This window comes from Anguilla rostrata, chromosome 15 (genome assembly GCF_018555375.3).
Source record: "Anguilla rostrata isolate EN2019 chromosome 15, ASM1855537v3, whole genome shotgun sequence".
NCBI lineage: Eukaryota > Metazoa > Chordata > Actinopteri > Anguilliformes > Anguillidae > Anguilla > Anguilla rostrata.
In genome coordinates, this window is record NC_057947.1 from 19,413,477 (window position 1) to 19,438,963 (window position 25,487).

At 47.5% G+C, this 25,487-nt stretch overlaps 1 protein-coding gene across 8 annotated transcripts in view; it reads right to left on the reverse strand.

Annotated features, from left to right (window-relative positions):
- Window positions 1-2,223: 2,223 nt before the first annotated feature.
- LOC135241425 (LIM and senescent cell antigen-like-containing domain protein 1) overlaps window positions 2,224-25,487 on the reverse strand; it is a 37,778-nt gene continuing 14,514 nt past the window's right edge. For 3 of the 8 annotated variants that reach the window (XM_064311812.1, XM_064311813.1, XM_064311811.1), the window contains exons 2-11: window positions 12,302-12,461; window positions 11,222-11,288; window positions 10,460-10,580; window positions 10,071-10,220; window positions 8,658-8,808; window positions 7,413-7,505; window positions 6,627-6,675; window positions 6,245-6,320; window positions 4,783-4,966; window positions 2,224-3,713 (exon numbers count right to left, since the gene is read on the reverse strand). In XM_064311812.1, coding sequence (XP_064167882.1) covers window positions 4,828-4,966; window positions 6,245-6,320; window positions 6,627-6,675; window positions 7,413-7,505; window positions 8,658-8,808; window positions 10,071-10,220; window positions 10,460-10,580; window positions 11,222-11,288; window positions 12,302-12,461 — 1,006 coding nt within the window. In that variant the 3' untranslated portion in view covers window positions 2,224-3,713; window positions 4,783-4,827. Of the gene's footprint in view, window positions 3,714-4,782; window positions 4,967-6,244; window positions 6,321-6,626; window positions 6,676-7,412; window positions 7,506-8,018; window positions 8,112-8,657; window positions 8,809-10,070; window positions 10,221-10,459; window positions 10,581-11,221; window positions 11,289-12,301; window positions 12,462-19,511; window positions 19,858-25,487 lie in introns of those variants that run through there. The other 5 variants (XM_064311808.1, XM_064311814.1, XM_064311809.1 and 2 more) reach the window with 5 other exon arrangements.

Consider the following 25,487-nt stretch of genomic DNA (forward strand, 5'->3'; position numbering starts at 1 on the left):
TCCCACTGGTGTAGAAATGTCATTGCTGCTTATGCAATCCGAGGCCTATATCTTGTGATAGAGACCTGTAGTTTTAAGAAAGTGTATTACTTCCCTAGCTCTCTCTTTTGGAACGACCCCGTCGCCCTGCAATGATCTAAGGGAAAAAATTTAATTCCCAGTTTGCTAATCTCTATGAATAAAACGGAGTGTAGCACAGTGGGTAAGGAACTGGGCTTGTAACCAAAAGGTTGCAGGTTCGATTCCCGGGTAGGACACTGCCGTTGTACCCTTGAGCAAGGTACTTAACCGAAATTGCTTCAGTATATATCCCGCTGTATAAATGGATACAATGTAAAAAAAATGCTATGTAAAAGTTGTGTAAGTCGCTCTGGATAAGAGCGTCTGCTAAATGCCTGTAATGTAATGTAATGTAATGTAAAACCCTCCTTTCCCCAGCATAGATCGGACAATGCATCAAGACATGTTGTACACACTCCAGGACTCCACAGTTCTCACAATTGCCATCTCTGTGTTTCCCCACTAGCACCAACCCACTTGCTAAACTGCCCCAGCCTTAGCCTCATCATCGAATGTGTGTTTTCGACCACAATTTCTGACCCTATTTACTGATGTCTTTCCCATAGATCTAAATGCAGATCTTGCTAGTCACTGTCCCAACTGAAACACTAACCAGTTGAAGTCTGTGTGACTGAAGGTCCTGCCAGCCATGCCCCAACAATGAACCCTCTTTCAAAGTCACTTAGATCTTCTCCTCTTGCCGTCTTGATCCAAAATTGAGATCAACTGGGCCTGCTCAGCATTTTATAAATGCCAACGAGCAGGATAGGATGTTAATTGCTTAATTATATCATAAAGTACACCTGTAAAGAAGCATCTGCATTCTCTGTGCTTCTCCACTCATTTATTCAGGTTTTTCCTTTAAATTGTCACCCGCATGTGTGTGTGTGTGTCTATATATATAAACACAGCATCAATAATCAATACATCAACATTCAGCATAACTATTATTCCAATATATAATTTGAATAATTCAATATATAATAAAATGTGAAAAATAATGTAGAGGTTACATATATATAATTATGTTCATTTATGTATGAATATATTTAATAATGAGGTAATTTTCATATTCAGAGAGATTATTTACCGTTAATAATGGCACAGACTAATTTGGTCTAGTAGCGGTCATAAAACATCACATCTTCACACTTGTTTTTTGAGCAACACAAGTAAAATCTTTCCAGAATGTACTGGTACAGTAAAAAATGAGAAATCGTTTCAGGTTCACTATCACAAAAGGTAGAAATTATGGTTGACTTCAGGCCATATTTAGACATACACATTTGATGTGCACATATGAAGTATTTTCATTAGAAAACTTCTCTTTTTTTATTGGAGACACAGCATTTAAAGTGCAATAACCGGGCCTTCCCATTAGTCAATTCCGTAAAAAAATAATTCTAACCTGAAAGGATAATCATGTTTTATTTAAAGACCTCCGTGATGAGTTGGTTAGTACATTTTGTCTTTAGTAGCAGTATCTCATATGAAAAATGTAAGCATTATATTTTGCATATCAACATATGCCATGCGTGATTTAATTAACCAGATTAATCCTTCTGGTATAATTACCATATGAAATGATTTATAACACTGCTATAAAGGTGTAGCCTGTAGTGCCTTTGTCAGGCCTATTATAAAAGCACAGCCTGTAGTGTCTAAAGCAGAGGGGGCAACAAGGGCGGGATCTGTTTCTGGTATTCATGTTCTCCTGGCGTAAATGACTTAATTAGCCCCAACATTTACAGCATCTATTTAGCTGTATTTCATAAGCGCATGAATGACAGCTGATGACTGTTTTTGTGTCCCTATATGAAACGTTTTACTGTGATCTGAACCAGTGATGGTTTATACAGCCAATTAGCTCATTTAACCAGGGTAACTGGTGGAAACAAAAACCTGCATATACACTGCGCCTTGTGTGCCCTGCGATAGGTTGGTGACCTGTCCAGGGTGTATTCCTGCCTCTTGCCCAATGCAGGCTGGGATAGCCTCCAGCACCCCCCACGACCCTGGCCAGGATAAGCGGGTATAGATAATGGATGGATGGATGGACACTGGGGCTCCAGGACCAGAACTGACTGCCCTTGGTTTAAACAGACAAATTCCTTGTACAGATAAAGAAAATATGAATCAAATTATAATCCTCTTCAAAGATAATGGGATGGATAATCTTTTATTTGATACTATAACTTTGTGTAATAAAAGGCACAAACTACAGTGAAGCAGTGATCAGTGCATGAGTAAATGCTGAATTGAAATTTGCAGGGAAAACCCATGCAAATTAATGGAAATAACCGGACATTGAAAGCTGCAGACATGCACCAAGTTAAACACAGAATACATTTTTTAGAAACCTGTATAGACTCAGCAGTAGTTAATTCATACTGTGCGCGAAACAAGCATCTGGTACTTATCTTTCCTCAGGAAATCATGCTTTAACAAGTGTAAACCACACTTGGCTGTGGAATGTGTACAATGCGTTCACGATGAGGCATACAATATGCAAATGCATTTAAATAAATCACAAGGTTAAATACTATCATAAAATGAAATGCATTTTGGTGTTTGTCTGAAACAATGCATAGATTCTTACCATTTCAAACTTAACATGTTTATCGCAAAGAGGCTTACAAGATTTTGACCAAAGGGAGGGGGAAATGCTAGCTCCTGATAATCTGACATGGCTTACCCACCCCCCCCCCCCATACAAATATAAAATGTTCACAATAACTCTCCTCTCCAAACTTGACAAACATTTTACATCCATGCCATCCATTTTCCATGGCAAACTATTCTGTTTCATTCAACAGTAAACAGTAATACTCTTAACATAAAAGTGAGTTGTAATGATACACTGTGTTTATATTTTAAGGCAGCAGTTGTCAATCTCATAACACTGCACCAAAGGAGACACTTCTCAAACAAACAGTCCTCTAAAATTGCCCAGTACATAGACTATAAATGTCCACTATGCATAGAAGATATTAAAAAATAAGGCAAAATGCAGATATATAAACAGAATATAAAACCATGCAAAAAATGTATACGTTGAAACAATCCATTTTGGAAATGGGGACAATAATTAAACTAATATATTGTATTGTCTTTGGATGTAACAAATGTGTAATCATACACACTCGTAAGTCATGTACCAGGTACTAATATGGATACATGTTAGTGTCACGTAAGTTCATGTGTGAATTCCATGTATGTGTTTTTCCATCGCATTGGCAAAAGCACATCCAAAAAATAAATTTTGTGTACACTTCATTTTCTTGCCAAGTCACACAAGAAAGCAATATTTCAATGCTTTGCATTTATATTAAACTGAGGAAATCCCTTCACTAGAACTAGACCTTGTGAAAATGAGGATCTGGCCATTTCTGATCGTTTCTAAAGACAGCATACATTGGCGATACATTGACTAAAATGAGGAAAGCACAGTGTAAAGGAAACTGGTTCAAAGCGGATCAGCCCTTCGGTATTCGGCGGGTCCTGGCTGATCAGTGGCGCCCTCTGGAGGCGTGGATATCTACTTGCGACCCACTGTCTCCGCGAGCTTCTTCAGTCTCTTCTTCAGCTCCAGGGGGAACTTCTCATAGCATTTCTTGCACACCGGTTTCATGTCAAACTCCACAAACTTGTTCCTGGACACAAGCAGATGCAGCATAAAAGAATGTACCCCAATCTGTTTATACATGACAGCAAAACAGACCACAAATGCCCTTCAGGGATCTCCACAACTTACAAGTACTTGGCCAATGGGGTGCATGCTTTGAATTCTGAATGACAATGTGATTTGCAAGCAACATGCTATCAGGACTTTGTTTTCCTGACCCGTGATTGAATTTTCACTCTGTAGTGCAAACCTATCTTATTTAATAATGAACACTATCCGTGTTCACTCCAAGAAGAACTGGTGCTGCTTCTGGCAGCCTAATGATCTTAATGGGGGTGAAGCTTGAGGCACATTAGCAAATGGCTTTTCACTCAGCATAAGAATCAAGTGATTGGCTCCACTGTAAGTACAGAATACACTGTAAGTACTTGAACTCTGGCGGTGATCACATCCGCTTGAGGATCAAGGGGAATGTCTCATGCATCATGCAACAGGAGTTCAGACTGAGTTCCGATCCACATGCAAGCAAATGCAGGACGGAACTGAGACTTATGAGTGGGACTTCCGGCACCAAGGCCAGGGACAGCACCAGAGGAAACAAAGCACCCCTTTCTGTGCTGGCAAATCCATTCCAATTTACACAGTACACTAATCAATCCAGGAAAGCGCTTCCGGATTATGCCAATCAAAAAACCAAATCTCATTTATGCATACACAACAGACCATAAGCCTGCTTAGGCGCTGGTTTCGTGCAGACAGTCTTAAGCAAGCATTGAACTTTCACCTCAAAATGGCTTTTGTTTCTCATATTCTGTTTCCCAGCTCAGAATCTACTAATCTAGTGGTGTTTTTCTTGCCATGTTAAATGTACCTTCTGTCTGTTGCTTTGGCTCAAGGTATCTGCCAAATGCCTAAAATGTAAAATGTACTTGACCTTGATGATCGTCTACACCACTGTGACTGGATGGAGGGAGGGTGAGAGGGGACACGGCAAAACCAACAGGAACCAAAACAAACCAAACATCTTCAGAGCACACGCGGGAGGAAAAGCCCAGACCCGAGGGGCTAGAGGAGAAAAAGAGGAGGATGACACTAACCAATGGATGGAAAGAAGCGGTGAGGGGGGAAAGGAAAAGAAAGGTTTACAAACAGATGGCCATTTTCTTTTTCTTCTCCTTGGAGTCGCGCTCGCGCTTGGCCAGCCGGCGCTTCAGCTCCTCGGGCATGCGCTCGTAGCAGTGCTTACACACCGGCTTCAGGTCCATCTCTACAAACTTGTCCCTGCGTGGCCGGGGGGTCGGAGGTCAAGGGGCGGGGACGCGGAGGGGGCAGGAAGAGGAGGGACAGGAAATGAGGTGAGAAGGGAGGGGTTTTGCGATGGAGAGAGAAAGCAGAACGGGAGGAAGAGGAGGGAAGAGAGGAAAGATAAAGAGGTGGAAGGCAGAGCTGTTAGATTCAGAGCAGAGGCAGGAGACACAGAACTTGCCCTCCCCCCACCGTCCTCGGTCAATGTTCACACACTGGCCACGCCCCTCCAGGAGAGATTACAGCAGGCACATAGCACCTGTCAACCACCCACAGGTCACTGAAGACACTGCATGTTCGTTTTGGCCATAATCACCATGTAACTCCCTAATAAAATACATTCCTTCTAAACCACTAGATTGTGGGTGCTATGCCAACACAGCCTGGTCTGTAATTTGATACACTCTCCAGGAACAGTTCAGTTTTTCTGTACTTCGAGTGTGTTTATGTGCGTTTTTCTGGCCGGTGCCATTTGTTTTATTGCCATTAACATGTGAGGTAGGGAAGCTTCATATGAATCAAGTGAACCAACCGCATTTCACCAGACTCACTTTTTCATCACCAGTAGCAACATTCTCTGAAATAGGAGCTTCTGTTGAAGCTACATGAATAAATGTATTCTGCTAATATTTTTACCGCGATGCATTAAATATTCTGCTTCATATATTTGAGAATATAGGACAGTATTTGCTTCCATCTTAAAATGAGATATTTCACCAGTCACACTGGAATAACTTCCCTGAGGTCTACCCTCCAGGGTATTTCACCAGATACCATTACCTCAGTAACCTCCTGCACCTGAACTGACATTTTACATACACACGCAATTCTTCGAGTATGGAACACAGGTTTAAACACGCTAACATAGCTGCTTTTCATAGGTGATTTTTAAGCCTTTTTTCCCAGTCCAGACTTGATATAAAGGATGGTGTAATGCAAACTGTGTCAGATTTAAGAAAGAAACACAAAAGAAGGGAGGGAACGGTTTCTGGTGAGACGGTGATGCTGCTGCAGCTGCAGCTAGAAAGGCCTGGAACATTCTCTGAGCTAAGACTCACCGAGTCGCTCTCCTTCCTGCAGCATTCATATAGGACCGCACTTACTGAAGCAGCCAAAACCCAGGGACTGCTGTGGGTACAGGAGAGGAACTCTACCCAGTGAGAATGGTATATAATAATAATAATACGCATGGTGTATAATAGGCTTTCTGGGATTACACCTCCCGGCAGGAGGTTGGCGGAGGGTCCCACTCACTTCAGAGTCAGCTTGGTGTTGCAGGTGGAGCAGGCGAAGCAGTTGACGCACCAGGCCTTGTTCAGAGCCGACACCACTGCAGGGAACCACAGGCGGCATGTTAGAGCTCCGGTACAGCCGCGGTCAGTACTGCCTCCACACACACTCAACACCAACAACACTGCATGCAGGGCACAGACTCAGAGTACGGGATAAACTAGCATGGTCTTACACACACACAATATAAAATCATTTAATGTCATCAAAGAAAGCATATGCATATCTTTCGCTCACTGATACTCTAACGTTTATGTTACCATAATAAAACTAGATAATAAAACCACACAAGATATGACACACATTACAATGTGCAGACACACGTTGAGCAGGAGGGACATCTTACCATCTCCTTCAATGACACGGTTGCAGTGATAGCAAACATCTCCAAAGAGCTGAGAGAGGAGAAGATGGAGAGGGAGGGAGAATGTTGATCAGACAGAGTTTCGGGTCTAACGAACTGTTCAAAATCACTGGAGGTGTCATGCACACACGTGCACAAGCCATGCACCTCTCCACTGCTCATTCTGCTAGGCGCTCAGCAGCTGGCTGTACAGCTGCAAGCTTGAGGGAGATACATAAAGACTTTCTGGGGCTTGAGACACTTTCCTTTCACCAGTAGGGGGCAGTGCATACATGAGAAACAGTGAAGCTGTACTACGCTTCCTAATTTGACCTGGACTGTTAAGTCTGTACATTTATGCCCTCATCATTAAAACTTCTGCACGCTAAAAGTTTCCTTAAACAGACATTCACCTGGATAATTTAAACAAACTTTTTCCACAGTATCCCATGTATATATTCAAGGCTATGAAGTAGTTCCAGCCAAATATGCAACATAGTCAACTTATTTTAATATACAAACATATTTCGTTTAATATTTGTGATATTTTATACTTCAGGTTACATTTATAGAATTTCACAACAAATATATATATATATATATATATATATATACACTAAATATATATACTATGTATAATACACTCTCTTGTGTCTGATGGGAGCACATTCACTCAAACATTTCCCATTTTAAAGCAACACCAATCATGGTTTACAGTGCTTTTGTGTCATGCTGAGAGACAGTGTTTTTGCCTGCTGGGTTTAGTCAGGGAGGATCACATCACGTTACCTGGTTGTAGTGCGTCTCACAGTAAGCCAGTCCCTTCCTCTCATAGTGACGGTGGCCCAGGAAGGGTTTCTCACACTTAGCACACACAAAATGCTGCAAACACACGGCATGGGCCCAACACGTTAGTACAGTGGGCGGATCACTGCAGCAAAGGCGCGGTCAGGGGCGAGCGGTTACAGGGAAAACACAGCACAGCACCCCCTGCTGGACACACTGACCCTCCAGACAGGCTCAGCCCACGGGACTCACAACTTGTAGTACGTACGTTACCTTTTAAGGTCAACCAACAACAGTTTGCCTTTTGTTCTCATTATTAACAACTGGACTATGTGTCTAGTAAATAGTAGGTAAAGACATAGAGCAGTGGATTATGGGAGGGTGCATAAGGTATTCTGGGAGTATAGAGCTACTGCAATGGATTATGGAAGTAATAACATGGTGTACTGTATGTACTATATAGATACACAGCAGTGGATTATGGGAGCATTTGTGTGGTGTGCATGGAGCTCCCTGTCTGAGAGGAGTCAGAGCCAGCAGGGCACTCTGGGTAAACAGGAAGCAGAGCGGAGAGTGCGGCAGGCAGGAAGTGGCCTCGCCCCTCCTCACCATGTCAAAGTGCCTCTCGCAGTAGGCGTGTCCCCTGCGCTCGTAGTACGGGTGGCCCTGGAAAGGCCTTTCGCACACGGCACACACAAAGTGCTGAGGGAGCAGGAGGCGGAGGAGGAGGAGGACGAGGAAGGACACAGAGACAGGAGCGTACAGAATAGGACCCAAAGAGGGAGCAGTTATGAGCAGACGTACTGCAGCATTCAGAGAGTAGGAAAAAGATGACTGAAATAAGACATTGAAGGATGGGACAGAAAAGCTAGACCAGAAAAAACTGCCCCAGAGCATTTCCTTAAACCAGCGAAATGAAAGGAAAACACAGCAGCGCACTGTAAGCAAGGGAAAAGGGGAAACTTCAAAACACATCAGTAAGAAAATCAAAATACATCAAAGGTCTCAAACAAAACTGAAACCAGACAAACAATATGACTGTCACTGCTACAGCAGGATATTGGAATGAGGAAATATAGAAGAACCTAAACCAAAATGACCTCTGAGTATCGCAATGTATTCTAGTATATTCAATTCCTTTTAAAATCGAAACGGACATATTACTGGTTGGAAATGGCTTCTCTAACTGGGCTGCATAGTAAAGCATCTGGGTACGAGATAAATGCTGCTTAATTATCATATGCACACCTCCACATGCCACTGCTTTCCCATGGCGTTGACCACGCGGCCCTCGATTGGTCTCCTGCAGGCGCCGCAGATGGGCACGCCCATTTTATCATGGCAGGGCAGGCAGTAGAGCTCCCCCTTCAGCTCACGAGCGTCGGCCGTCAGCTCCTTACTGCAGGGGAGGAGAGAGGAGGAGAGAGAGGGGGAGAGGGGAGGAGAGGAGCAGAAGTGGGGAGAGGTGAGGAGAAGGTGTTCAGAGGGCACCGCGTTTCTTCCCTCTGATTCACAGCACATCCTGCCCCTGATTTCCATCGTGTACCGAACGCGTTTAACGACGACAGCTTCTAGTGAGTCACCCATGTGCCGACATGTTGCATAATCAATCTCTCCCCGTATTTACTCTAAACTGAACAGCCTGTTCTCCCAAAGTCACGAGTGATGAACCAGAGACAGAGAGGGAGAGTGGGCGTGGGGGGGGAGGGTTGAGAGAGAGAGAGAGAGAGAGAGAGAGTTTAACTTAGCTCCCTGCTCGTGCCACTTGTTGTTTCAGCCCCGCTCGGGTGAGTCTTCACATGCTGGCGTCCTGAGACAATGCCTGATTAAATATTCAGTGGCCTTAGCTATGTGCATGTTGGCCGCAGGCATGGCAAGGCAGCCTGCACTGTTTACACTAACCCACCAATCACGGCCGTTTGAGCACTCCTTGTTCCACCACACTGCGCGGCTTTAATTGCTTCGGTCACTCGGGGACAGACAGACAGACGGATCGAGGTCATGGGGAGCCCCAACTGTGAAACTCAAAACACCACACGCCTGGGTTCAGCCAGAGGCCCTGAGAAATGCCAAACACAGAAGTGCCCTCCCCTCCCTTCTTCTCCTCTCTCCTCCCCTCTTCTCCTCTCCCCTCCCCTCCCCTACTCTCCCCTTCCCCTCTTCTCCTCTCCTCTCCTCGGGTCGATTTTAAAGGAGAGTGAGGGAGCAGCTTCACTTCATGGTTCAAAAGGCCCCTGGCCAGCAGAACTGCCTATACTGAGCATAGTGACATATAAACTAGATGCACCACAGTGCACAGCACAGAAACGCCCTTTTCTGGAACCTTCTCTGAGCAGCACCTGCATGGACACGCTACATATATGGGTGGAAAAACAACAGAAAGGTCCTGAATAGGCTTTATTTTAATGATGAAGGAAATGAGTAAATCTACAGATGATCACACTTTCTCCATTCTTTGTCAGCTTCCCTTCATTATGTAATATAATGGAACATAATTTTCCTAGAAAGGAATCAGTGTTTGAGTGCCTCTGCTTCAATCAGTATTCATAATACCCATTAATCTGATACTGTGTGTAAGTATCTCCATAGACCGGATATATATATTTTTTTTCTGGGACGTGCTGGGCGGTAAGCGTGGGCGCGGAGGAGGCGGGCACCGACCCGCAGTTGGTGCAGTTGAAGTGGTCGGGGTGGTAGGGGTCGTTCTTGAAGATGAGCGGCTGCTCGTCGATGATGGCGTGGCACTTCTGGCAGATGTACTTCCCCAGGCCCCGCGCCTTCTCCCGGTTGTGGCACGGGCGGCACAGGTGCCTGCGGAGGACAGGGGGAAAACGGTGAGTGCGCCGCGCGCGGTAACCACGGCGACCGTGCCAGGGGGGCGTCCCGGCCCGCTGCACACAGGCGCGGGGCGAGGGCCTTTGAAGCAGCGGGACGAAGCGCAGAGCGGCTAATTAGCGGCTAATGCCACGCACACCCCGGAGCCCGAGCGCAGCAGGGCTTTGATGGGAGCCCTGCCGTGCGTGTGGGCGGGGCGGGGGGGCGGGACTCACCGGCCCGCGTTCTTGACGAAGCCCACGTCGGCCAGGACGGCCTGGCAGATGTCGCAGCAGAAGCAGTCGGGGTGCCAGCTGTTGTTCATGGCCTTGATCACGCGGCCAATGATGAACTCCCCTGAGGAAGAGCAGGAGACTCAGTACAGCCCTTCACTTAACACACCGTTCTCATTTCACTCACCCCGCTCACGGGAAGTTTCATCAGTTCAACATTTTGCCTAGCCCTCTTATAATATGCGTAACTGTACGCACAAAGATCTTGGGTTTTGAAAAGGAGTTTTAAAAATTAATAAATGAGATTCAATTCCCAACAATGGTGTTTTCTGCATTATTATCCAATCTCTATCTGTGACACTCCCAGCTTCCCCACCTGAAGAAAGTAGCAGAAATAAATTTAAAAAATAAAAATAAATAAATAAATAAATAACTAAATAAATAAATAAAAGGAGTGTGGACTGTCCATAACAGACTGCAGCGGGCTGAACGCAGCAGAGCTCAGAGACGTAAGGGTAATCGTATCTCTTGCTGTGCAGCGTGGCCGGAGTTCCAGTCCCGCGGCAGGGCCACACCCGTTACATAAGCACGGCCATGTGCGTGTGAGTTCCACAGAACTCATCTGATACCGGCGCCTCTTAGTCCACCCAGAGCATCTGCTGCGCCGGCTCCGCGTGCATCGGGACCCGGGCGTGTGCCAGGAGCCCAGGCGCGTGTGCCAGGAGCCCGGGCGCGCGTTTGGGCGCGTGCCCCGTGTTTACTCACCGCACTGGTGGCAGCAGGGGGCGAACAGCATCTGGAAGTCGTGCTCGCAGTACTTCCTGCCCTCGAACTGCAGGGAGAGGGCAGACGTGAGCGCACACAACCCACAGCGTGCCCCCTTTAACACACACGCCTCCCACATGTGCGGAACAATCAAACATCAACACTAATAAAGAGGACACGCCAGGGAATGGGACCAGCGTGAGATTACATCCATAAATAGGGACTCGTTCACAGAGAATATTCCGGATGCTTTGAAAGTTTTCCGTTCTGTAGCCCAAGAGCGAGAGTCCCAAAGCCTGGGGGTGGGGGGCACAGTCCAGGAGGACGTCAGCGGTACCCCCCCCGCCCCGCCCGCGCTTTCAGCCGGAGCTGCGGGAGGATCTGGTCCACGCTCGTACTCTGGAGGCCGCAGTAGCAGCCACTTCAAAGGGAACGCGTGCATTTCATTTCCTGAAGTCGCTATCCAGCTATCCTGGGGCGATAGCTTTGATGAGCAGTTAAGGTGAGGATTAACCGAGCGAGGTTGTCTTCCTCTGCGTTCCCTCGCTTTTCCACGGCCTCCGGCCAAATCTGGCTGCCGAGCCGAACCGCGGTGAACCTGACCTGTGCCTGAAGCCATGAGAGTGCCCAGTGCCCGAGGACACAGGAAATAAAGCACAGCGCAGCCTGTTCCAGGAACTTTCTCAAGGGCTCTGACTGTACACTGTACCGTTCTTCACGAATTTCACCAGTGATATACTGTTTAATGAGACTCTGAACGCATTCAGAACGCTAATGAGAAATCCCTCTATGGTTCATGTGAGCCCTATTACATTAATGTATGAGGCTTGTGCACATATTACTTGAAAGCTGTTTCTCCGGTTATGACCAGAGCAGCAATCCGGCTGATTTATTCAGGTCCTAAAGTCTCTAGTAACTCTCAAGTCACCAAATACCTCCAACATCTCTATTCTAGAGATGAATCAAGCAGAATGACGGATTTAATTATGCCGTGTCTGGGGGAGTTCAGAGTACGGATCGTGCTGTAGCCCCTCCCCCCAGCCCCAGGTATGGTCAGTTGGTGCGGGGGGCGGAGCACACCTCATAGAAGAGTCCCTCTGGGAACTGCTGGAAGCACTGGGCGCAGACGAAGCACTGCTCGTGGTACAGCTCCCCGTTGCTGTTGACGATCTTCTCCGCCGGAGCGAAGCCACTCTTGCAGCGCTCGCAGATGGCATTTGCCAGGGCATTTGCCATGTTGCTGCAGGGGAGAAATAAAAAATAAGTGAATTATTATTTAATTAATGCAGCCAATACCTTTACGGCGGGTACAATTCAGGTATTGGACCTGGTTCGGAGCTTTCAGCTCACAATGAGTACGATAGTAAACACCTTTCAACCATGCTGAACCCTAATAGTTCCCATGATGAGCTTGGAGTATTAAACCAAAGTGTTCATATCTGAAGAGCATACGGAGGCTGATTCTAAGGTCCCAGAGTATCTGACATTCTGTGAGATCACAGTGCAGTAGGGATTTGGTGCAATCAAAGTGCAGTAAGTATTCTTTGAGGTCACAGTGCAGGTAGATTCTGTGAGGTCACAGAGCCTTCTGTGAAGTCACAGCACAGAGGGGATTCTGTGATGCCATAGTGCAGTGGGAATTCTGTGAGGTCATAATGCAGGAGAAATTCTGTGAGGTCTCTCAAGGGCACCCCTTTGACAAAGATGTTCAAAGCAAAAATCTCTTAATCCTAAAGAGTAAGAAATATGTTGGGAACATTCTCCCTTCTACTCTGCTTTAGCAAAGCAATCATTTCAATTAATAAAAACATAGAACAGCACATTCATCCAAGAAGCTCTACTTGAAAGTTTGTAATGGAACAGATATCACATTCCTTCCATAGACCCCAGGCAGGAAGGCCTCACAGGCTACACATGGTCTGCTGACACCCTTACTGAATTTCTCAGTAACTGATAAATCATCCAAGCAGAATGTGCTGGTTTCACAGCAGGAGCTAAGGCTCGCACTTTGTGCATGAACAGATTTGGAGTAATACCAATTCTAACGGATTTGCATTTATATCACACCTTTCATCTCACAATGTCAAAGCACTGTTCTGCAACATTACATTTTAATTTAGCAGACGCTTTCATCCAAAGTGACGTAAAAGTGCATATCAAGGTCATTGGAACAACTACAAAACACAGGTTCGATAAGGTACAATACTCATTTTGTACAGTTATTTATAGCCAAGAACACAAAGTCCAGTTCACACAGTGAACATTATTCTGACCTAACTAATGCTAAGTCAGACTAGGGCACTGAACACTATCATACATCTGTTTGCACTCTAAATGTTTATCACTCAACACACTATGCTGGTTGGAAAACCCACATGACTTTACAGCAACATTGCGATGGTGAATGGTTGTTCCTGAGAATTCTGTTTTTTGTTGACACTGATGCCGTTTAAAATTGTGTTTGTGAAATACGGGACCTTTAGCCGTTCTGCTCCCAGGAGTCAACCCTCTGATTCATTAGTGATGGGTGAAGGGAGAAGGGTGGGAGATGAGAATTTGGTAAGATGAGGGTGTGTTTTCTCAAACTTCTCTTTTTCACAGCGTTATCTCGCAGTTGCGCAACGAGAGAAGGCGGCACAGATGTGTTTGAGGGAACGCCAATCTGCCATTTTGAGACATTGTGATAGACACGCTGGGTCACATCCCCATGTCCTATCTGAAAATGACGAGACAGAGAGAAGTCCCAGCCTGCACTGAGGAGCAACCAGCATTTCCATCCAGTCAACCATTCAGGCTGTGCTGAGATACAGCCCAGTTGAATCTCAGATGACACAGATCCACACCTACGCAGGCATGGTTCACATACAGCATTTCCACTGTGATGTCACAAAGTTTGTGAGCAAAGCTGGTCAGCGATGCTGCCTTTAAATTATTAGCCACAAATTTTATAGACCTACCCTAAACACGTTTCATATCTTTAGCACACAGATTTAAATCACCACGTGTTCGTATCAAGCTGTCAGATTTCTGCACCCTCTAATTTAGATAACATAATTTACTGGGCAGGTGTGTTGCAGACCGGTTAAATAAAGCGTCACACTCTTGATAAAGCTCAATAAACCTGTCACATTTCGCTTCAGGACAAGGCGTGTCATTGGCTGGCTGCTCATGTCCTCAGTATTGGGCGTTTCACATTCCCCGCCTCCCTCTCCTTCACGTCGTGTTTCTGCCAGGATGCAGGCAACATAGTGCCCCCCCAAACTCACATCTGGGGGCCCCTATGTATGCTGGTTTTAGTTCCAGTTTTTAAAAAAAATTTCCAATGTCTGAAGCGCTGACAATTGAGTTGTGGGGTCTGTGTCATGTACGCCTCATTAATGGACTGATTTATGGATTCATTTTATTGGCAAAAACACACTGGAGTCCTAAATGTGGGGACAATTCATTTTATGGTTATCCATAAAACCAACGGCTTTAAAAAAGCCACTGAGAAATCAACCAACTCTGCATGATGAGTGTTTCTATGAATTTGTTGATAAAATTCATGGAAACACATAAATGCATGTTCTCAGGTACATTAACTACTGTAATTACTGGGCTGCCTAGAAGCAAAACCTGCATATATGGGAGCTTCCAGGACCACGTCTGTGAAGCCTTGCCTTTGCAAAAAGCTCATAATGCCTTTAAATAGTCACTTTTCATTGACTGTGAGCTACTCCCTTGAGGATAATGAAACCACACACTGAGTAATTACCACCTGTTGTAAGACCAGACACAGTGCGTGACCTAAGACATTACGCCAAGACGTGAGTTCAGAATGCATGTGCCTCATTTCACAGACTTGCGGTAAGCTCATATCAAACACACCACATTACATTTTACATTACATTATAGGCATTTAGCTGACGCTCTTATCCAGAGCGACTTACAACAGTGTAACCAAACTCAGGATCAAGTCCACTTAAGTCCATTGAACAAATGCAGATAAAAGCCTTACTATGATAGCATACATTAAGGAGAAACAAGATAGTCTGAACCAAAAATTTTTTTTTTTTTTTTTTTTTAATAGTTATGGGAGGGGGTTTAGGGAAGAGGAGAGAGGTACACAGAACCACAACCACGACGATAACGGTATCGTGCGTACAAGTCACTACTGATCCTGTCCACGATACAGTATTATTGAACATCAGCATTTCTGTACAACAACAATCCTGAAACCAATCCATGCTTGCAAAGATAAAAGCTTGCTTTGACTTTCTCAAGTGCGTAACATCTGCAGAGCTAACGTAAACCAAACACATTTCTGACATTCTTTTGGAGACAGGCGCTCGCTGCGGCTCTGTCAACGCTAGCAGTGAACTGCAGCTGTGAAAAGCATGAAAGCCCTCACCTAATGAGAGAGTTAATGGCTGAGCCAGAACAAATCCCCCTGCATTCACAACCAGAGCCTTAAATCTTACTGCGGCCATTCGCCACCAGTCAACGGCCACAAGAGTCACAATTCAGGGAGGGAGGGAAGAGGGAAGGGGGGCAGGAGAAAGAGAAGGAGAACTGTGGATTTGCTTTTGTTTGAAAGGTCAGAATTCCAGCGAGTCTCTAGGAGAGCGTGTTTACGCCGCACGGGTATGCAGCCAGGCCTCAGCTCATAAACCGTCGTAGTAAACTGACACACAGCCCGTCAGCTTCTGCATTTCACAGACCGGCTGAGCAGTGCATGTTCACAACCACGGACACTGCCGTAACCAATCCACTTCCTGCCTCACAAAAAAACCCACCTCTGTACTGAAGCAGTCTGGGTGATGTAGGCCAGCCCTCAACACCAGCACCAGCCTGAAGCCAGACTGAACGCAGGAGTCCGGCTCAAAGCACCATGACCTCTGATCCATGCTGAACGCAGACATTCTGAACACTGACACCGTAACAAGGGCTAACGAAAGCCCTCCAAAAGGTTTGGAACTTTGTTAACTGAACCAGCCCCCAATTCCATTAGCAGCTTGGATGGTTCAAAACAACAGTTTTCTTCCTGTATTTTTGTTTAAATTTAAGGAATACTGTGATGTCAGACTTGCAGATAGATTGGTGCAGTAGTGGCCGTTGTGTGTGGAGATGTGCCTCTGCCAATCAGGATTACATCACGCCTAAAACATAGCTATGGGTACAGAATTCATGCAGACAGCAGCATGCTATTTGGACAACTGCATAATTGCAGATATGGGGTGGAAGCTTGATGGAAGGCTTGTATTTGAAGCTACCGCTGATATGATTGTCTATAGCTATGATATTATAATTATTTTATTTTTAAAATAGGTTTATACAAATTCATTTAAATAATACTATTTGTTAAAAGTAATCAGGTTCATATTTCAGAATCTAAGTCTTATAATTTATTGCCATTGTGTCATCATGTTGTCACTAGGCTAGGTGTAGGCTATGTAAACACCACAGCTGACCGCTACTTCACGCTGCTGCTCATCCTCAGAGGCAGCTCCCCCTCAGCTAACCGTGTTCCTGTGGGAAACCCTGCGGTGTAATATTAAACCTGAACAGTGCCAAACCCACGGTGCTGTATCAGTACGGGGCATACCGCTTCACCAAGCCGTAACTTGTTGGGATGGCATATCTGCCATTTCAATGTAGCATCAAAAGCTTTACTCTAAAAAACCACACGCACAAACATGGCTGCCAAATCCCCAGTACCAAAACCTCGCTTCCAGGATTTAAAAAAACCAATCTAATTTAAAATCTCAGCTGAGTATAGAATGCGCTTAATATCATGGCATTTGTTTGTTTCGTTGTTTTTTGGGTTCTACTAAAAATGCATGTCTACGACAGTTCAGGGTCTTTAAATCCGATTGTCCGAAGCTTGGCATTTTGAGCCGTGGGACAGTCTAAATTAGTGCAGTAAATCATGGTGATTTCTGCTACACACCCCTTTGTACAGCTGCATACTTAATGAAGAAATTACTCAAGGGTACAACAGCAGAGTTCCTCCCAAGTTTAGAGCCTGGAACTGTTGCCGTGGTGTCCCAGGCCGCCACCCCAGACTGCTGCAGCCCACCAGATGGTTGGCTCAGCTCTTAACACCAAAGGTTCTGTCCCCTTACTTTCACAGCATAAACATCCTAACACAAAACGCCTCATGAATATTCACGGAGAGGACTGTCCAACAACAATACTGTTCAAATGAATGTTCTTGTTTGGACACATCACTTCGTGAATATTCATGAACTGTAACATAGCCCGGAAACTTCCGTCGCCAGCTGGACACGTCCGGCCGTAGTAGCAGGGAGGACAGAAGGAGCACAGCTGACCCTCTGGTGGGCCCATAGAATCCGTGCCACCCGTCCCTTCACTAAATCAAAGGCAGGCCTCATAGTGGTGAGTAGCATGTGGAGTCCTGGTGTCACTAGCTTGTGAGCACAAGCACCAGACAGCTGCCACACCCCAGCCCTAGAGAATTCTGGGAGGAAATGACCAATCCCCCTGGCATTTCCATCCCCTTTCCGTGACTGTCAGAGAGAAAGAGAGAGAGAGCAAATGGCAGAATGTGTTGGGAGTGCGAACGCCTTTTTGTGACACCATCTCGCGATCCAGAGCGTAGCCGAGCCGTTCCCTGCCGCTCCAGCCCATATAAGGGTACCTGGTCCCTCGCACGCTGGGTCTGGAGGCTGAGCTCACGCCAGCGTCTCCGTCCTGTACACTCTAACACCCACTGCGGCTCAGTCAGGACAGCCATCTGGAGTCCATCAGCCTTCGCTCCCAAGTTTCATTTACAAATAAATGCAAGCGTCCATTTAAAAAAAAAAAGAAAAATCACAGTAAGTTTAGTTAGTTACTCTTGGTGACTGGCCAAATGGTTTGCAAGATTAACACTTGTTTTTATTTAGAAGTCAAACAGCAGTTTTAAAGACTTGTAACATATTTCTTGTAACAAGTTCAGGACAAATGTTGACTTAATTCAGGCCTGTGTGTTTGGTTTGGAATAGCGCAATGCAGACAGTTCCAGGTCTAGGCCCAGTGTGTAATGTGGTCTGCCAATGGTGCCTGCCGAATTTCTATGGTACAAGCCACAGATACAATATGGCAATTAAACCATGCCGGACAATGACGTAGAAGACCGTGTATTCACTCGCAACATGAGAAACACCACTGGCTGCAATGGATATTTATACATTACCATTACAAATATAAACACGAGCAGCCTGCAGAAACCCACACAGTACCCACTAGTACGAACTCCACCCTCCAGAATGTGGCTCGCTGCAGGTTTGGCAGACCTGATCAATAAATCAGCTTTAAAAGGTCCAGATGAGGAGCGGGAGGGACGTCTAATTTATCGCCAGCTTCCTGGATGTCAGAAATAGATAAAATCGCTAAGAGAACCAATATGGAGCCGATAGAGCGCAGACAGGAAGTCTGAGGAAAAACGAATAATTTCTAAAAATATACCTGCAGCGCATTCCTCAGGGACAATAAGCAGAGACCGGAATGGCCGAAGTCAAGCTTCACACTTATCTGGGCTTCGGTTGCTTCATCTGATATAGAAAATACACGGACGACAGCTGATCGGGACAGGCTGGCGTTTTACAGGCCGTGGGTAAAGCCTCTCACGCTCACACTGCAGACTGCAGGAAGCAACAAGCCACTGCCACCCAGGCACCCACCTTTGTATCACTCCACAGAGGGGAAAATAACATTTCACATGTTTACAGTTCACCAGGAGTCACAAACAGCTGAAAAATACCTGTATTGGCCAGCTCTCTCTCTCTCTCTTTCCCTACGAGCAGCTTTCCACAGGCTCGCACGCCCACACGGGGCTCTCAGCTTTCCCTACATAATCCCCGTTTTGTGCTGGACCCGACAGAACGCCGCTGTAGCGCTTTACCGGTCCCTGCGGGAGCACGCTCTCCACACAAGCTCTGCGCTGTGTCCTGCTCTCAAACCGCACACGTGCGGCATTTAAAACCCCACACCTCTCCAACAAGCACCACCGCCCCCGCAGAGGCCCAGGCACTGTAAGCGTGCACTGCAGTCCCATTCACCGTTTCAAAAATAAACATAATAACATATTAAACCCAACCTGACAGGCCACACATTGTTTTCTACTTATCCCACCTAAGTCTACTGAGACAGCCCACAGCACTGTAGCACCAGTGACTATACTGTTGCCTAGCGTGCGTTTCCATAGTGAAATGTGTGTCTGACAGAATCCGTGTCACACGTCCTGCACCCGCGCGTGCCAGGCCTGGCGTGGCACAGTGCCACAGCGCCACCACAGCGCCACACTCACAAGCGGGCGTAGAAGTCGCAGAACTCCTTGTACACTTTGATGTCGCTGCGCCTCTTCTGGGACTTGGAGACGGGCACCTCCTCCTCGTCCCCCGCGTCCCCCCCGTCGCCGTGACGCAGGCCGTTCACCTCCGCCTGCAGCTCCCCGTTCTCGGGGATGGAGGGGGGCGGCGCGCGGCTCTGGACCTCCATGGCCGGGGCGATCCCAAAAAGAGCAGCGGAAAAGTGGGCGAAACTGGAACAGTCTGAAGGGAGCGAGGCAGCGATACTCCGTGAGGGGACGGGCGTAGCGGCGATCCTTCGCTGATCCCGTCGAAAATCCGTCTGCTCCACAGCAAGTCCTGCTCCCTCTCCCTCTCCCTCTCACTCCCTCCCTCCCTCCCTCCCTCTCTCTCTGCCCCAATCGGCCACTGGAGGGTTGGGCTACCCTTTCAAATTAAGAGCGCCCACACCCCCCGGCCCAGAGCAGGAAGGGGTCAGCGTGTCACAGGAGGGGGACGGCTGATCCGCACAGGAGCCGCCCCCCCCCCCCGCGGTGGGCCTGCTGTCGGAGGTACGGTACGGGGGCCGGGCTTGCTCAGTTCTGGCTCCGGGTGCTCCACAGCTGGAGGGGCGTCAGGCATCGGGACGCACACAAAAAAGGAGGGAAAGCGCTGGCTTCGGCCGAGGCAGTGAATCTCAGCGGACAGCGTCTGGGAATAGCAGCGATAACAGCAAGAAGAAACCAGATCCTCAGACACAGAGCTGTCCCCATCGATCACAACATCCTGCGACACGATTCCCGTCACATCTCCACTACAGAAACCTTTAACGCACGTTTGTTCCTTTTCACTCTCGCGTGAAAATTTAGTATGTCCTATGTAGTCTGTTTAAAATCAAATCAGTATCAAAGAAAGACATCATAAATACAGTTCTATCAATTACAAATGTTTATGTTTATGAATATGTTCATGAGTAGAAATGGGAATTTGCTACTTCACAAGGACTTGGGGATTTTGAATCATGCATTTCAATGGGTCTCTCTCTGTCTCTCTCTCTGTCTCTCTCTCCTTCTCCTGAGCGGGGATCGGGGATCAGGGTCCTGCCCCCCCCCCCAGTCCTCTTAGGCGCGTCTCACACTGAGGACCTTTACGCAGGAGAGGAATTCTTCCTCCTATTCCTGTCTTCAGCACAGTTTCGTCATTCTACAAATAGACGCCGCGGGTCATCTCATCTCCAAACTAGGCGCTCCTGGCAGCTGGCCCCCCCGCCCCCCGCCCCGCCCCTCCCTCCTCTCTCTGTCCGTCACGTCTGCTCTAATCGCCAGCTCACAGGCCTGCGGAGGGAATTTCAGACGTTGATGAGGCAGTGAAATAATGCGGAAGGAAGGGGGGGGGGGTCAGGAAGTCGCTGAAAATCAAACTCCCTGATTAACAGGACGCGGGACGCGGGACGAGTGATGTGAGAAGGGTGGGGGGGGGGGGGGGGGGGGGTTCATTTTCCAAGCACTCATCCGTGACGATTATGTGTGTGGAAGGTCAGGCCTGGCCTGCACACTCGGTGGGTTCCAATCCCAAAACCGCTGCTCCACACCACAAGCAAGTGGGTGTCAGGGTCAAAGGTCAGCAGAAATGTGCCCCTATTTGGCCACGCCCAAAAGGGAAACTGTGCATCGACTTTTAACGTATAAACCTCGGACCTGAAGTGTAGCGGGTGAGTGAGAGGTACAAAATGTCAGACGCTCCTTTTTTCCCCCATTACTATTATTTCAGGTGGCAGGGCCTTCGTGAAGGTCAGACCTAATTAAAGTATGCCATCTAGCAGAAAAAGTCTCTATTTTTACGGCAGGTTTTAAAAGAACGAACGGTCTTTCTGCAGCTCAGCTAGCGTGACAAAGGCGGTACGTGTGAGCACAGTGGTGACGCCCTTTGTTGTTAGAGGACGATCTATTCTGGCCTGCGCAGCCCGCATTCCACAGTAACAGGTGCCCCCCCCCGAACCCCTCCCTCACTGCTGCCTATTCTGGTCTCCTGACTCCTCAAAAACACGGCGGCCATTAGAGGCAAGTCTGCTTTTCAATGTCAGCACAGCCAGATTACCTCTGAGCTGGAGGTAAACACAAAGGCCATATTGTGGCTAAGTGCACGTTCTGCTACTGAAGGGGAGGGGTGTTCAAGGTGAAGTTAAACTTCTCTGCCTGAAACCTTGCTAACGCTGACCAAGGTCAGAGAACAGCAGAGAACAGTCGTCTGTACCGTTAAGAAGTGGATGCTTGTCATTGACTCGATTTGATTTGATTCAAATTTTAAACATAAGAACAGGGGAGAAAAAAACATTTAAATAGCTTATAACTGCAGACTGAAAACCCCGCAATAGCAAGGCCCAACTGTTCAAAACAGATTCACAACACGACCTCATCAAAAAAGTAGGTACACTTAAGTTTCGATTACCAGAGTAAAAAATGCACAGATCATGATGTACTCATCTTTTAATTTCATAAACAGGTTCCGGTGTCATAAATCCTTTTAACCTCACCTTGACTCACCTAAAATGTTTAATTTATGAGTCATACTTGGAGCAAACGTATGTTTTCCTCTGCGAGAAGACCAACCAGGCAATCTGTGATGAGCTGCACACCGTACCAGACGCAGCAGAGAATCGGGGAAACCGCCCCCGCATTTAAACGCAAAGCCACGCCAAGACGCGCAAACGGCCAAATAAAGCCACGGCAGACGCAGAGAGTTTCCACTGCGCGATAATGAACTGGCTCAGTGCAGAGGAATGGCAGCCATTTTAGAGGGGACTCCTCGCTGTGTGTTTAAGCAGGGCCCTGCTGCCAAGAGCGCCTCTTCCTCCCATTTTAAAACCTGCGCATTCCTCCCCAGCTCACGCGCTTCACGACCGTACCCAAACTGCCAAAATAAGAGCGGTTTCGCCAGAGAGCTGCACACAGAGTGCGGAGACTGACATGCGTTAAGAGCGCAGCGCGCGGGTTTTTGGGGTGACGGGCTGAGAGAGCGGGGGACGGAGGGGGACGGCGCTGGGCTCAGAGAGCGGGGGGCGGCCCCGCGGACGGCGTGTTCTGAAGCGACAGCGGAGAGGGGAAGTAAACAGCACGGCTGACACTGGTCCAGCTCCCCTCCTGCTGTGAGGGGCCAGAGGGGCCTATAATTAACCGGGCGGCCGTAAAAAAAGGGGCGCAGGGGTCCCTATATTTGGCCGCAACAACTGTGAACACCAGACAGTGTGACTCTGGGTCGCTATCTTCTTTCGGATAGGACTCGATCGGGACACGGTGCGGGGGGAAGGGGTGGAGGCTTGGCCCCCTGGGGTCTGGGACCTGGGGCCTGGGGGAGTACAGGGTCCTGGGACTGATCTCCTGGGAGTGGCACTCTGAGCAGGGCAGTAGGCCAGTTCCCCCCTCTGCTTGTGCTGAACACTGCTGATGGAACCAAAACACTGTAGAGCCTCAATGAACAGCTGTGCTTCACTACTTCACAATCAGCTTTGCTCAAAGACAGTAAATGAGACGCTGTGGGTGAAATCTTTTTGGGGGAAAATGTGAACAGACATTCCATTTCCATTTCTTTAAGCCATCGCTGACCTTATGAAGATCTTTCCATTAGCAATGTATTTTGGGCCTGCAAATCAACAACAACCCATCTGACCTTGGAAAACTAGACTGTAAATTAGCAATAAGCCGCTTGCTGCCTGTTATGATGACCCGTCCCTTTCCAAAAATATTTTTTTTTGCTTTTGAGAACGCCGCCAATTTTTTGTAAACTCCAGATTCCACTGAATTTGACCTGCCATTTGTTTAGGAAGAGATTTGATTTTCCTTTTCCCTTTTCAGGGGAATGACGTGCTCTGCAGCAGATACCGGCGTCAGTGGATGGGGCCAAGTTCAGGAATGTTCTAGAAGGCTTTCAGAAAGCGGCCTCACGACTGACTCTCGTCTTCTGGCCACGATCTACAAGAACCAATAATTCTGACATCCAAGTGAAAGAATTCAGCTTGCGACCAGACAATGGCCAGAATGATAAAGGAGCAGACACGTGGCTTTCCAGGCCAAGACGTGACACAGCTGGACAGCCTCAAACACGCTGCTTAGGCGTGACAGGCTTTGGGAATAACACTGCCACACAGTGGCCTCTGCCCGCCCCTGGGGAACCTCTGTCCTAACACGCGGAGAAGAACGGCAGGCATGAACACACGTGAGCGCAGGCCCCCTGGTGGCTCTTCCTGATAAGACACTGCTGTGGCGCGCGGACCCCCGCGGGCTAGCGCCGTATCCACGGGGCAACAGCCCCACACGGCGGTACGTATTTGGCTAGGCTGTCGTCGCGGGAGGGAGGGGTTCAGTTGGCGGGATGGCCGGGTCTCTTCGTATGGGGCGTCTACGGTCTGCCTACAGGAGATGCAGGAGAACCCAACTCCTCGAACCCACCGGCCGCTCAGCTCCGCTGGGGGACCGCGAGCAGAAAAGTGCGGGACGACAAACAGAAGGTTCTAGAGCAGCATGCACGCTCGCCAGAGCAGCGTTTAGAGCAGCGTGCACGCTCGCCCGAGCAGCGTTTAGAGCAGCGTGCACGCTCGCCCGAGCCACGGCTGGATGTAAAACTGGCAAAACAGACCCACCCACTGAACCAACTGCAGTAGAGCAGCAAGAGGGTTCATGGAGCACCTTTGTTCTGGTTCCCAGGCAACGGTATGAACATCCCTACGAATGCTCAGCAAACACAGAGGTACAGGAAAAGCCAGGCTGGCTAAACAAACTAAACCTCTCTCTTTCACTCGGCTCTGTCAATGTTTGCTGTGTTACAGAAGAGGAGAGAGGATCGCGTCGACACACAATGCTACACTCCCTCAGGCGGCCATCTTGAGACCCACCAACATCAGACACACTGAAAACGGTCATAACTGGTAGTGTATGCTGGGTAATACTGAAGGGATTGGGGGCACTAAACAGGTACAGAGGGGATACAACGCTGAGCTCTGAGATGGCTTCTCTGCTTTTTCATGCAGCCTTGTTCCATTCATTTCACAATGTATAGCCTAATACATATGAAATGATATTTTTAACAGTAAACAGTGGTTAGGCATCAGAGTGCTCAGCTTTTGACCATTTGTCAGTGCAGTGCCCTTCCCCACAACCCCCTGCTAAGCAGTAAGTTAGCTGAATTGCGAAATGGACTGGCACGCCTAGGACTCACAGGTTAGCGATGCGACCTGGCATGTGAACGGGTGGCGGGTGTGCTGGGGGAGCCGACTGGACTTGTGTGACGTTACCCAAGCATCCGGTGGAATCTTTTTCTGTCTGTTTCCACGGCGAGGTGCCAGGCAATGGAAGACTGTTACATTTAGAGCCCTAACAAACACGGACGCGGTCTTTTACTGTTCAACAGGCGGCGGCTTTCGCGTGCAACTTCAGTTTCCTTCAAATTGAGGAACTTGAAGAGATGATGATAAATACACAGCTATAAAAAGATGAGAACCAGAATGAAATTCAAATAAGTTCCGTTGAAACAGATTTTTCCCTCATCTGATCAAATGTACAGTAAACAGAAAATGACAAATTGCCAATTTAAACCTTTCACAGAAAACAACTGTTTGTGAGAAAGAGTTTCACAGAACAATCTGTTTCCGGTGAATTCCAAACAGACGTAACCACTGCACCTGCAGTTATGCTGCTTCATGAGAAAGCACATGCCCATGACCGAAACAGGCTCGGAGCAGTCCACCCGCTGTTGCTGCCTCTGACTTATTCTTTCCATTTCCTGCTGAGGAAGAGGAGGAAGCAGGGTTCTATGGAAACATGGGAAGAGAGCGTGGTGATCTCAGATTGGGCGGGACCTCGCCTCGCAGTGGGCGTTTGATCCGTCCTCCTCCAGTATCCCATCATACCTGCGCCCAGACAGCGCTGGTGTCTTGCAGGCAAAGCCTGGCTACTGTAACTATCTATGGGAGTGGGTGCCATTCTTTTTTTTGCATCTGCTTT